The 14,965-nt window shown below is 40.2% G+C and overlaps 1 protein-coding gene across 1 annotated transcript in view; it reads right to left on the reverse strand.

Annotated features, from left to right (window-relative positions):
• Positions 1-14,965, reverse strand: part of LOC119860511 (complement factor H-like) — a 105,550-nt gene that overhangs the window by 62,003 nt on the left and 28,582 nt on the right. The window contains exon 11 of the mRNA XM_043491305.1: positions 9,778-9,954. Coding sequence (XP_043347240.1) covers positions 9,778-9,954 — 177 coding nt within the window. The remainder of the gene's footprint in view (positions 1-9,777; positions 9,955-14,965) is intronic.

The following is a 14,965-nucleotide window of genomic DNA, read 5'->3' on the forward strand; positions in this document are numbered from 1 at the left end:
ATACCACCAGTTTGGGGTATATGTCCTTGTTTTCTGATAGTCTGCTATCAATGGTGAGCCACTCCAAACAGCCTTACATATGTACACCATGCATTTCTCTTATTTGTACAGAGAAATATTTGTTATGCATGTAGTACATTTTTAAATAGTCAAAAATTATAGTCTTAATGAAAGAGGTATAATTGAGAAGTGTTCATGAATCTATAGAATTATGAACTTTTAGATTACTATATGCTTGTAATGCAGTTAGCGCATTTCTAATAGTCATTAAATAATTGATTCACTCTCTATTAATACTTTTGTTAATTTTATGGAATTGTTTAATCAATTTTATTTAGAACTGTACTGACTTCATACAATTATTTTTTTCTAAAAATGTATCATTATATATATTAATACTTTTCCTTAAATCTTCTGTCATTAATACTTTGTGGAATTATTTAATGGCTTTATTTAGAAATGTACTAACAGAATTAAAAACATTTTCCTCTAAAAATGAGGAAACTGAACATTAACATAAATTTCCTAACACTTATTTATTCTGCTTTTATTAAGGGTTTTTAAAATAACTACATAAATGCATGAAATTCATTTAATCCAAAAATGCATGATTTTATGCAACACTCCTTTATTCCTCTATCATTAACACTTTGTACAGTTATTTAATGACTATTAGAAAACTACTAAATACATAAAAATAGCTCTCTCAAAATGCATGATTCTCCTTTATTCCTCTGACCATAAAATTTATTATGAAATGCAATAACTGCATATAAAATATTTTTCTCTAAAATGACGAATACATGTTAACATTGTATGTGTGGTAACACTTTATTCTGCTTTTATGAAGATTTCTGTTCATTAGCACATTTCTAAATAATTATTAAATAACTGCATTACAATTATTTTTTCTCTAAAAAAGCATGTTAACCCTCTTTTATTCTACTGTCATTAAAACTTTGTACATCTGTTTACTAGATTTTATTTTTCTTTTGAATTGCACTAAATGTATAAAAGCATATTTTCTTAAAATGAGGAAAAGGTCAGAAAGCTATATTTACTCATTTAGTTCTAATGATTCCAGTAAGGATAAATGAAACAGAAAATTTAAAACTTTCGTTTTGTTTCAAAATGCCCATTAGCGCCAAAAATGCACATGTCAAAAATGAGACCTAGGATATAAGGCAAAAGGGGTGGAGGGGGGGCAAAAGGGGGAGAGGGACATGGAAACCTCTCAAAAATCATATGATGAATGAAGGTATAGCTTTTTTACGACTAGTATATATCAATTTTCCCTAGGAATGGAGAATGAAAGGCAGCCAAAAAGTGAGAGAAAAAACTCTTACAGGGTCTCACAGCTATTAGCTTTTGACATATCACTCAACTTTCTATAGCCAATAGCTAACCTTTAAGGCACTGGGTCCATGTTTGGAGTCATGTGGAAGCTTTCCACCCCAGGAACAGTGCCAGAGCCATTGCATCTCCTTTCAACACAATGGTTTATCTTGGTGCTCTGTGGAGTGCACAGGGCATATTGTATGCTGCACTGTAGTTTAGGGGGAATGAAATGTATGCTTCCCTTTGTGGTAGGCTAGCTCTTCTGCTAAGGCCCTGCCCTCTGCCTCTATGTGATGGGTAGCATCCCACCGGGTGCAGCTCCTATATTTGGCACTGAACATCATTGGTTTAACACGGGGGCTTCTGACAATAGGACACCCTCTGTGAGAGACTTTTCACTTTGGAATTTGTTTCTTTTTGTGGCCTGCCATACCCTGAATTCTTTCATGATGCAAAAACCAGCTAGTCTCTGAGTCTCTCAGGGATGGTTGAGAGAAGTCAGTTGGTTGTGGTTGTTAGACATAGTGGGCTCTTTGTTTATATTCATATATGTCTTGCCCTGATGGCACTATTTTAATGATGTGACTGAACTGTGTATTTAATGGTGTATAACGTCGAATCGATATTTTTGTCTGTTTATCTTCAATGGTATTAATAATCACAATACATTGACTCTGATATTTTTATTTTACTTTTTATATTTGTAATTTGTTTTTCATATTGCTGGGGTCTCACTATCTCTGTTGTGCCTTGTACTGGGAAAAACTCAGTAATTCTGAGATATCAGAGAAAACTGAGTGTCTCTGGTAAGAGAGATAAGACTGTAAGAAGAAGAATTCAGAGAAACAGAAATACATAAAGAGACCACAATCAACCATAACGAAGGCTGATATTAGTTCATCTATTTTCTCTGGACCCATATTCTAAACCTGTATTATTGCTTGGTAAATAATATGAGCTTGATTGTGCCACCCTTATTTGCATTGAGTAGTGCCTGGCTGTGTGAGTAACAAATTTTCACTGATTTCCACAATACTAGTCATGGTTCTACTCACTGTGAACATGGGTGGCTGACTAGTATCTAGTTAGTTTTTAGAACCATAGTTTTGGTTTCCAAAACAAAGTGGTGTTGTACTGCTAGTTATTATGTTCATTTTTTAAATATTCATATTCACCCTGACAGCTAATGAAATTCTGGTATGTGAAAAGACAAACAAAATGAACCAGCAGAGTGACACCACTTTTTTTTCTGGAAGCTTGAAGATATAGGGTGAAATCTTGGTCCTATCAATGGAAATTTTTCAGACAGACTTCAATGGAGTGGGAATTTCACCAGTTGTGTATTGTCTAGCTCATCCGCAAGTAGTAGTGAAATTGTGGCCCTAAAAATCAGAAATAGAGAACAATCAATCACTCTTATTCACATTATGTTGAGAGTCAGATCCTGAAGTCCCGATACTGGACTAGTTTAATCAAAGTTAATGTTAACTATTCAGCATGAGCAGGGGTGACAAAATTTGGCCCTCACCCTTTACTCAGAATTTGCTCAGGCCAAACTCCCACTGAAATCCACTGAGGGCTTGCTTGAATAAGGAGCTCAGGATTCGGCCCAATGGGAGGATGATCTCATTAAACCTATATTATCATTGCCATGGAAATCACAGACTGGAAACAGATTTGTTTTCTGGTTTGCAAGAGATGTTATATTTGTGCGTTATAAAAAGACAGAAATACAAGGAAGTAAAGATGTTTCTGAGTAAGACTGAAGTTTTTGATTCCAAAAATATCCTATATCCAATATCTACTAGGCTATTTTAGAAATAGGAAAGTAAAATACCTTTGCATACTGGTGACACGGACCACTTCCCTTCCTTACATTTTACCATGGGAAACCCAAAAAGGCTCAGACCTTGCGAACATTGATAACGCACTCTATCGCCAGGCAAATACCTTTGCTGCTTTACACCTTGAATCCTACCATCATGAATCTCAGGTGGAGGTGCACATCTCATATCTGAAAAGAGATGAGAACTTCTGAAGTCACTGACACATTCCCATGTAGTTAACTATTTAGTTACAGTATTTCATTAGTTTTATATAAAATCCATTCAGATCCAGTATTGATTAATTAATGATGTTACTAATTAATTAATCTATTCAGATCCAGTAATTGATGCTCCTTAACTTAACCAGTACTGTTCATTGGAACATTTCAAATTGCAGGGAGGCAACAATAGGGCTATCCAGTAGTAAAAAAAAGTTGGGTTAGGATGCAGGGAATGAAAAATGAAGGGTCAAAAACTTATGGGAATTTGTCAAAATCATCAATTTCAAGTTTGATGAACGTTTCATGTTTGACGAATCAGTGTTTATTCTATTGGAAAATTTCTGACCAACCTATCCAAATTATACTCTGCTTTTCCTCCCCAACTCACAGAAACTCCTCTATGGGTTCTCCCTTGGAGTTTATGCTCTGTAGCTGAGGTGGATATGCAACTAGTCTCTGCCAGATTCTCCCCCGGAAAAAAAAACAGCAGCAATACCATGTAAGCTACTGAAATAAACTTGTCCTGTTTCCCCTCCCTGCAAAAGTGGTAGGGCCTTCAACCTCAAAATCTGTGGCTCTCAGGTGATTGGCTTCAGAAAAAAGTTGTCTTTGCAGAAGCCACTTGTCTCTACACAGATGACCCTATGGCCCCTTATAGCACAGCTCCAGCAGGTATCAAACCCACTAGGAGACCTTGCAGAGTGTTAGTACACGATCCTATGGCCAGTGTTACAGCTCTTCCCAAGAAGTCATTGGAAAAAGAGAAGAGAGGAATTGCAGTTCTCCCTTGGAGTGTCAAATCACACTCCTTTCTTGACTATGTGTCAGTAACACAATTAGCTACTAGAATGAGTTACTGTTTTTACAGCGTAAGGATCAAGAAGTCACCTGCAGGCTTGAGAGGTAGCCTCCTTTCCCAAGAGATACTGGCACCATTGCAAACAGTGGTAGTACTTGAACTGTGACTCCACTGAGTGCAAGGGCTTCACAAGATTGGCCTGTAGCTGCTCTTTACTAGGTCCCAAGATTCCGTGAGGTATAGAGTAAGGATTTGAGGGCAGCCTCACCAAGAGTTGGTAGCATTTATTTCCTGAGTGCTCAACTATGTCCCGCAGAATGCAAAATATTCATCAATTTGTGTGGATTATCCTGGACCAATTCAATTTCTATTCCCAAGGAGGTGATTGCCCTTTTCATAAATTCCTGGTACATTTTGTAATCATCTAGAACAGGGGAAGATGATTCTGAAACAGTAGCCTCATCTGGCAATGAAGAGGAAACATTGAGTGGAAGCATTAAACTGTCCATCCACTCTACCATCTGCTGAACCTCCATAGCAGGAGGATCAGAAACTAGAGATAACCTCCCTCAGCTGCTGGGTACTGATGTTGGTACTGAGAATGTTAATAGATGGAGAAGGGCACAGAACAGCGACTAGGAGAAGATGACCTGAAGTCTGGAGGAACCCCCCCACACACACACACACCCATAAATTCCAGAAAGGTCACTGCTGTATTTGATGTGGTACTGGGGCCCAATCCCAAGGGAAGATCTCTCTAGATATGCTCCTGTAAGAGTCACGGTGCCGCGGCTTGACCAATGTGATGAGGAATAAGCAGATGCTTGAGACCTCTTAATATGTAGGATTCCACTTCTAGTTTGAAGAAGAGCCAGCATGGGAATGCCAAGGTAGTGCAGTACTGTGTGGAGTAGAAAGATCATGGGACCTGGACCAATGCAAGATGCACAGTTAGCGGAGGAAGCATCTGAGGATTTCCTGATGGAGGGACCTTCTTCCCAATAGAGCTTCCTCACTCTGGCACTACTGACAAAGGCTCAGTTCCCGATGGTACCAAACATGTTGGTGCCAAGAAAGATGCCAATTCCAGGGCTTGCATAGCAGAAACTGTTGAAGCCTACACCTTGTTCCTAAACTTTTTATCCATATTATGCACAAACAGTTGTCTACCATCAACCATGGTAAACTGAAATAGCTGCCAAATGAACTTTCAAAAATGAGTTAGATAGTCCCTCCCTTTTAAAGTACATTAAATATCATAAAACACAAGGTATGGAAACTGAAACAAGAGAATCAGATTTTTCCTGCATACAAGCCACAAATGTGGACTATTTCAAATAAACCCAGTGACCTCAAAGTGTAAAATGACTCAGATGTACACTCTCCATCAGACATTGTTTTACATGTCCAAATTACCCTTGCCGATGGTGAAGGGGGATTGAACTGGACACTTCTGAATGACCAGCAGGTCAACAAGTCCAGCATATCTGGAGGCATGCTGATTAACACTGGAAGACTGTTCAAATTGGGCCTGTAGACCTGAGAAATCCAGTGTTCCACTGGCCTCATATTGAGCTGCACAAATGGAGTTACATAGGTAGTAGCTACCACGAGACCCAAGAAGAAAAATACTTTCTGAGTCTGACATATTTGAATGTTTAAAATATATTGCACTTTTTTTTAATCTGTACTCTGGTAGGAATGCTTTCTCTGCTGTCATATCCACTATGGAGTCCATGAATAAAATTATCGGAGTTGGACAGGTATTTGACTTTTTGACATTCAAAAGCAGACCCAGGTTTGAAAAAAAGGGTAGTTGTTGTATAAGCGATGTGACTGAATAGATCCTTGTGAACAGCAGGCATCACTAGCCAGTCATCCAAATATGTAAACAAAAATACTTTGCTTTCACAAATGAACCCCTACTACAGAGAAGCATTTGTTAAATGCTCTTGATGTTGTGGACAGACCAAACAGGAGCACCTTGTATGGGAAATGGGGCTCTGCCACCACAAAATGAAGATACTTTTAATGACTATGTCAGACAGAAATATGAAAATATGTGCCCTTTAAATTGAGAGTTTCAAACCAATCCTGAAAGCTGAATAGCTGAAAGCAAAGGAATCATGAAGGCCAGAGTTAACATACAGAACCAAAACTTCCCAACGTACTTGTTTAGAATTCGTAGAATCATAGGGCTGGAAGGGACTTCGAAAGATCATCTAGCTAAATCTAAATCTAAAATTGGACAAAACTTCCCATCCTTTTTGTGCAACAGAAAGTATATTGAATAAAACTTCTGGTCCCTCAGCTGTTTGGATACCTTCTTAACAGCCCCTATCAGAAGTAATTTCTGCACTTCTGAAGGTAGAATAGCCTTGTGAGAGATTCCCAGAACAGAGAAGGTAGGGATAATTGAAGGGGGTAGTTTCTTTAACTGAATGGTAAATCTCTTCTTCATAATTTCTAGGACCCATTTGTCTGTTCTAATAAACTTTCAATTTGCTGATAAAATGGACAAGTCTGTCCCCAGACAGAGAAAGGAAAGGGTCCTTGCTGTTTGATTGTTGACTTTCCATCCTCACATCAGATCTGAAGCCTGGTGCTCCACAAAGATGACAGAGAGGGAGCAGATTGCTTAGATTTAAACCTCAGTTTGAAAGACCTCTTCTTGTGTTGGCTCTGGAATGATACACATGGCTAGAGTTGGTGCTGACATCTTTGATTTGATGAGAAATAAGCTGAAGAAAACTGTGGTTAATACTGCCTCTGTTCATGGAAAGAAGGAGCAGAAGATCTCCTGCTAATAGAACAAATCAAGCCCAAAGAGCAGGCTCTCATTCTAGTCTCCTTCAGCTTTCCCAGCTTTCTCATCCATTTCTTTACTTAAAGGACCATCCCCTTCAATGGGGAGATTCTCCACCTTTATTCTAGTATCCACATCCAGAGAAGAGGAGCAAAGTGAAGCATGTCTCCTCAGAGTAACTTCAGAAGCCAATGCTCTGGCAGAACAGTCTTAAGCAAAGCTCTGAGAGTGTGCTTTGCCACATTTTGACCTTCCATTACAATTGCATTTGCCAGTCTCCTTTTGTAATTTGCCAAATCCTGTCAAACACTGCCATCTTTTCCCATAAGTGGAGTTAATAGTAGGCAATAAATGCTTGATAATTTGCCACCCTAATGCCAAGAGAGGAAGAAGAGAACACCTTTCACCTTAGGGAATCAATCTTTTTTTCCTTATCAACAGGAGTAGAATATGCTTGTCCAGACCCTATCCTGCTACTGAGAGCAGCCACCGCCAGTGAATTAGGTAGAGGATGTATGTGAAAATATGAAAACCTCTCTGAGGGTATCTGATATAATTTGTGTGCCTGCCTGGAAATAAGATGGCAAGAGGCAGAAGTGGTCCTAACAGTCTTAGCAGGCTGCAGCAGACCTCTGAGAACTGGTAACAATAACCTACTCTTGGAAGTAGCTCCAAGAACTTTCCCCAAACACCAGGTTTTTCCCATTCGTATTGAAGCAAGTTCCGCATGGACACCATGCAATCCACCAGATCATGGAACTATAGAGCATCATCAGAAAGTGAAGAGGGAGAAGTCACACTTCCATGCTCCTCTGGTGACAAATTGGGAGCCATGTCAGCATGTTCTTGTGCAAAAAAAGGATCTATCTCCTTATCTTCTTCAGAGAGAGTATCAGGCAGCACTGCCTGAAGTGGACCTGGATCCTTTCCACATAAAACATTGGATCAATAATCCATATAAAGGACAACTGAAAAATTGCTGCAGAGGAGGAGGAGGAGGCACAGATGAGTCAAGAGAAAGACTAATAATGTCCTCTGCCCTTCTCCTTTTTTCAGCTGAAGAGGATGCAGACCTCAGAACTGGTGAAGACTGTCTCTCCCTTGAAACTCACTGTTTCACACTTGGATCTGAGGAATGTTCGTAAGCTGAATCACTGTACAACAGGCACTAAAGTAAAAGCCTTTTTGGATCAAAGGATGGACCTGGATTTGGAGGAGAGGTTGAAGCCAGAACTGAAGACCTGAATGGCACAAGATCCAGTGAAATCCTCAGATCGACTTGGTCCTTGAACCTGAAACTGACTTCAGTTTTGGAGCCAGAGCCATAGAGACTGTCAGAATCAGATAGATCCAAAAATTCTGACCTACAGGATCTGGCACTGCTAACAGCGGCCATCTTCTCCCTCACCACCTTTCAGAACAAGCACAGCCAGAGATGACAATGTGCTCAAAACGGCAATCTTGTCCTTCTGCATTAACAATGCATTCAAAACCCTGACTTCCTGAGAAGCAGGATCTGGAGTTGGACCTGATGAAGGTCTATTAAAGTCATGGAATCCATGACCTCCATGATGAAATCATATCCTTAGCAATTAGGAAAAACCCCTGGGTAAGTGCCTCACACATTTCTGATGCCACTGAATAGGAATGCCTGGAATATGATCTAGAAAAGGGGGAAAAGCCCAATGGATTACAAAAAGGCCACTGGACAGGTGTATGCCCCAAGTGACCTCCTGGCCAACCACTTGATGGTATTTCTGTCGCAGGATCCATGGAAGAATGAAAACATCTGGAGGATGGGTAGTGAGAGTGGCTGTGAGGATGGGAGATTTAGAACTGGACCTCTGATTTGGAAGACGACGACTCTCCTTCTGTTGACCACAGAGGCACCATTCCAGATGGTGCCAGCAATCAGTTCCGAGTTGGAGAGACGTGAGTGGCATGGAAGGATGAGCCCTCAAAGATACATGAGACTGTCACAGTACCAAGCACTGTAGCAATCCTGCTGGTTCTTCTATCTGTCGGCACTGTGAAAACCCCTCTGAGGATATCTGATAGCATCAGCTCTTGTACTACTGGTGATGATGGCGCGGACAGGGTCAAAGGGTCCCCTGCAGCTGAAAATGCCTCTGGCGTAGTTAGTACCAAGATAGTGTTTGTGTGGTGTGGTGCCATAGTTGTGGAAGGAGCTCTTTCTGGCTCTGGACTTGATGGAAACTGCCTAGGTGCCGGAGTTAACAGTGCCATCTTCTGTGGTACGGAAGAAGAGTAGTATTTAGGCAGAGACCGCACTTTAGTCTTATCCCCATGCGTAGCACACCACAGTGCCAAGGATCTCTGCCTTTCTGCAGTTGGCAGTCTGCTTCTCACAAATCTTTTTAGGCACTGAGGATGGTGAAGAGTGTTGGGACTCGGGCACCGCAGGAAGTGCACTTCTTTTCAAATGCTGAGACACTCAGTACCATGTCTGACTTCAGAGCTGAGTCTGAGCTCTCAAGGCTGCCTCCATGAGTAGAAACTTTAGCCTGGCTTCACAATCTATCTCAGCAAGAGGCTTAAAGTCCCTGAAAATTTGGTAACATTCCCCAAAATGAACTTCCCTGAGGAATTTCCAGACAAACACGTATCAGAGATGATCTAGATATACTTAATCCTGCCTTAGTGCAGAGGAATGAACTTGATGACCTTGAAGGGCCTCCTACAGCCCCGCATTTCTATCATTCTACGCTCCCAGCTCACCAATGCACATCTTGTCTTATTTGTTTTAATTACAGTACAAACTCCTACCTTGGCAAATTGGTGATTGTGACCATTCTCCATCTTCACAAATTACATCATTCCATCCCATACTTTCAAATCCTTCCTGACATTTATATTGCACTCTAGCACCAGGTAGATACCTTCCCTCCTCATTATTTACAATATTAGCATTCGTAACTTCAGGTGGAGCTTCACATGTTACATCTGAAAGGGGAGAGAGGTATAAATAGATTAGTACTGATAAACTCTAAATGTAGTATCTTATTTTCATTAAATATATAATGTCCTTTTTAAAAAAGTGCACTTGCATAAGTGAAGGTTACTTGTTTGTAATTGAAGTTCTTTGAGATAGCTCTACATTTTCCAACTCATAAGATATTTTGCCACCTAGTGGTGCCTAATGATAATCTTCTCCAAGCAACATCCTTTAAAGCTCTCGTACACACCTTTTCTATGCCTCCCCTTCGAGCCTCTGAACATTCGGAGGACAAGGCTATATAAGGTGGTGTGGCCCCTCTATCACCTCAGTTCCTTTTACCGACCGACCCCAAGAAGGGGAGCAGAGCAAAGCACATCTCCACAGAGTGACTTTATAAGCCAGTGCTCTGGCAGAAGAGTCTGAAGCATTAGCAGAGATCTGAGTGTGCTTTGCCACATTCTGACCTTCCATTAGGATTGCGTTTGTCAATCTCCTTTTGTAATCTGCCAAATCCTGCACAAACAGTGCCATCTTTTCTCATAAGTGGAATTGATAGCAGACCATAATTGCTTGATAATTTGCTACCCTAATGCCAAGAGAGGAAGAAGAGAACATCTTTCTCCTTAAGAACTCAAACTTCTTTTTTTTATGAGCAGTCATGGCTTGTCCAGACCTCATTTTGCTAGTGGCAGCAGCCACCACCACCGAATTAGGTAGAGGATGTATGTGAAAATATGAAAACCCCTCTGAGGGTATCTGATACAATTTGTCTGCCTGCCTGGAAATAAGAAGACAAGAGGCAGAAGTGGACTTAATAGCAGGCTGCAACAGACCACTGAGAAATGGCAATAACATCCTACTCTTCTAGGCGGCTCCAAGAACTTTCCCCAAACACCAGGTTTTTTCCATTCATATTGAAGTAAGTTGAACATGGACACCATGCAATCCACCAGATCATGGAACTGCATCATCATCAGAGAGTGAAGAGGGAGAAGTCACCCCCACTCCCATGCTCCTATGGTGACAAATCGGGAGCCATGTCAGCATGTTCTTGTGCAAAAAGAGGACCTCTCTCCTCATCATAGTCTTCAGACAGAGTATCAGGCACCACCACCTGAAGTGCAGATGTGTTGGTGTAATCAGATCTAGGATTTCTCTGCTGCTGGCTCCTTTACAGATAAGAAATTAGCTTCCCTGAGACACTTTCAGAAACTTGAATACAGGTTGCTCAAGGGCATATCCTTATTACAAGAAATGCAGGGCTTGAAGCCTGGCAACTGAGGCATCACTCAGCACTTGGAATCAACCGACATATACTAACGTATAACCTAACTTATTAACTAAACACTGACAACACTGAATTATATACAAAAAAATACAGGAGAATACAGTCCACTCAGAGTACTTGCAAAAGCATGAACAGTCCAGTGACAATAAACAATAAGAAATAATAAGCATGGGCAGTAAGAAGGAACTGAGGTGGGGAGGGGGTCCAGGTCGGTTGGGCCCTTTATAGCTGCGCCAGGGTGGAATGCACATGTTTTATCAGCCAAAGAACAACTAAACTAAACACTTTTCAAGGCACTAATAAAATGGAGAAAAACCTAGATCCGAATGGACTGGAGTGGATCATTTGCATCTGATACAGAGGTTGGAAGGAACTGAGGTGATAAAGGGCACTGCACCCCCTTATATAGCTTTGCCCTCAGAACATGTGGAGATGCCGAAGAGACGGGTAGGTAAGGATTTGTGTGAGTGATCTAATGCAGTGGTTCTGTACTGGGAGTACCCCTGCAGGGTACACAGAGGTCTACCAGGAGGTACATCCACTCAACTAGATATTTGCCTAATTTTAACAACAGCCCTAGTGAAAAGCACTCGTGAAGTCAGTACAAAATAAAATTTCATATAGACTGCTGTATATACTATATCAGTGTTTTTCAACCTTTATTTTATAATTATATGAGGAAAAAATGAGAAAGTAAACAGTTTTTCTGTGATACTGTGCTGTCACACTTCTGTATTTTTATGTTTGATTCATAGGTGCTGCACCCCCTGCTTGAAGTCATTTCCATCATATACAGGGTTTACAGTTTGTTTCAATGGCTCTCAACAGCCCTACTATACAAATTGTTCCAGCACCCCTGGTCTGAATTTGTAAGCAAGTTATTTTTAACTTGGGCTACACAAGACAAATCAGCATCCTGAAAAGGGTACAGTAGCCTGGAAAGGTTGAGAACTACTGCTCTAAAGGACATTGCTTGAAGAAGGTTCTACAGTTAGGCACTACCAGGCAACAATACCCTATGTTTGGGAATATGCAGAGACCAAAGGGTGTATGATGATGAAAATGGAGATGTAAGGACCCTATTTCTGAATCCCTTACCCAGACAAAACACTCCTTGACTGTAATGACTAAAAGGAGAGAAAGTACTGGGGAACAGGGCTATATGTAACAACAAGTACATCCTGTGAATTCTAATATGATAAAAGAGCAGAGGGTAAGTACCATTTTCGTCTTTTTAAAACACATTTTAAATTACTATTCCAAGATGCTTGCAAACAAGATTTATTGTCCTACTGATGTTACTGTAGATGAATGAGAGTTTTCAGTCATGTCATTCTGTGTCACTTGTGTGCACTTGTTTGGTATCAGTGAATTATGATTAATTTTGGAATAAAATAGACTGATTCTCCTACCAGTCAAATGATCAGAGAATGTCAAATTATTCCTGTAATTTAAAAGCAGTAAGTTATCTTTGCTACTCTTTGGCATAGAAACAGATTTATGTTTTATTGATTAAACCATCTGGGAGTTTTTTCAAACTACTGAACTTCACTAACACTAAATGGTATATGTAATAATTAGTAATTGCCATAATTAATAACTATAGGAATTAAAAAATAATAATTTGTATATAAATACACAAACTTACTTTTGCATTCAAGTCTGGGCACCCATTCCCCATATTTACAGGTTGCTTGCTTAAAGTTTTTGACATCTGATTTACATTTGTACCTTACAAGTGTTCTGTGCCTAAACTTCCTTCTCTCGATGACACTTTGTGGAAGGATTATATTCTCCAAATTCTCTGGAAGTTCACATACAGCAAAATGATCTAAATGAAATCCAACACAAATTAAAATGTGCTATAAATCAAATGTTGTGTCAGGTAAATATCAATTTAAAGGCAGGCATTCAACTTGCAAATACAAGTCCATGTGAAAATGTTATGTCTACTATTGTTAGCAGGAATGTCTAAAGCTACTAGAACAGAAAAAGATCAGAGGAAAAAATATTGTTTTAAAGTGTGTTAATTGCTGTCCTTGTAACAATAGGAGGGAAATGTTTTCTGGGAGAAGTATGATTTTTAAGTTGACAGTGTCCTTTGTTTGTGTAATATAACAGCAAGACTAGAATTTGATTTTTCTTTCTATTTTTTAAAACAACACAGCTGTGTAGAGAGATGTGCAGGAATGGAACCTTCATTATATTTTTAGAATCATGAACACCATATGTTGTATCCATGTAGACAGGTTATTATAAACAGTCAGTATTCCAGAAAAGTGCATATGAGACCAAGCTGGTGTGCTAAACCAAGCTTTATGACCTTGATCAGGGGGTTCTGAACGTTATAACAAAGGCTTCTTTAATAAATGTAAACTAAGCAGACTGTGTCTGTTGAGTGAGATGAAGACCTCACCATAACTGTAGATAAACTATTCTTGTTTTAAATCATTGCAAATAATGGATAAATATATCACTTATTGTGTTGGAAGGGGCACAAGGGTAGAGCACAGCTTAAAACTTGTTCAGTAACACAAACCTTAAAAGTAAAAAAAATTGTACATATATGAGGGTAGATCCTCAGCTCATGTAAATTGTCTAAGACCGTTTACACCAGCAAAGGATCTGACCCCTGGTATCTATCTTAAGCTGAAGTGAAATTTTTGTAAATAAGAAAAATACATTTTTGGTTTAAACAATAAAACATTTAGTTACCTGGCTTTCATAGTGTGTGTACTATGTTACATTAGCCTGCACAACTAAATGGGACAATTAGAGAATGGAGCCAAAAACATAGTTCAAATGTGAAAAGAGCTGATCTAGATCTACAAAAGGTGATAGGATGTGATTATCCTGGCATTAGAGGTTGTTAGAAAATGCCATAAAGATTTTTAAAAAGCCAAATAGCACCTAAAGAGATAAAGACAAGTACTTAGCAAAGCGCTCACCCAAGCTCACCCAAAGCTTTCAAAGCTGCTACTGAGTTGGCTTTTTTGGAATGATACACTGAAAGGAGGTGGGGGTCAAGCAACTTGTTGAAAGGCACTGATGCTTTCGCGCACATGCTTAACTTTGCACACTGTCAATGGGATATTCACTTCAATGAGACTTGCATAAAGTTAAGAACAGTCATAATTCTTTTCCGGATTGGAACCAATCAAGAAGCTACCAGAATCAATTAGGATAGGCAGGCTAATCAGGGCACCTGGTTTTAAAAAGGATCTCACTTCAGTGAGTGAGTCACGTGCGAGAAACTGGAAGCAAGAAGTGTGCAAGAAGCTGAGAGTGAGTAGGCGTACTGCTGGAGGACTGCAAAGTACAAGCATTATCAGACATCAGGAGGAAGATCTGGCGGTGAGGACAAAGAAGGTGCTGGGAGGAGGCCATGGGGAAGTAGCCCAAGGAATTGTAGCTGTCACGCAGCTGTTACAGGAGACACTATAGACAGCTGCAATCCACAGGGCTCTGGGCTGGAATCTGGAGTAGATGGCGGGCCTAGGTTCCCCCCAACTCCCTATTTGATATAAGAGGAGTTGATCTGGACTGTGGGTCCCACCAGAGGGGAAGGTCTCTGGCCTGTCCCCCGACTCATTAGGTGGGCCAGCAGAGACTGCGGGGATTGTTCTCCTCCCTTTCCCCATGCTGGCCAGTGATGAGGTTAGCTGAGTGAACCGCAGGTTTGTGCCACTAACAAAAGGAGCCAAACTGAGGACTGCCGTGAACCTCTG

Source organism: Dermochelys coriacea, chromosome 8 (assembly GCF_009764565.3).
Source record: "Dermochelys coriacea isolate rDerCor1 chromosome 8, rDerCor1.pri.v4, whole genome shotgun sequence".
Classification (NCBI taxonomy): Eukaryota; Metazoa; Chordata; order Testudines; family Dermochelyidae; genus Dermochelys; species Dermochelys coriacea.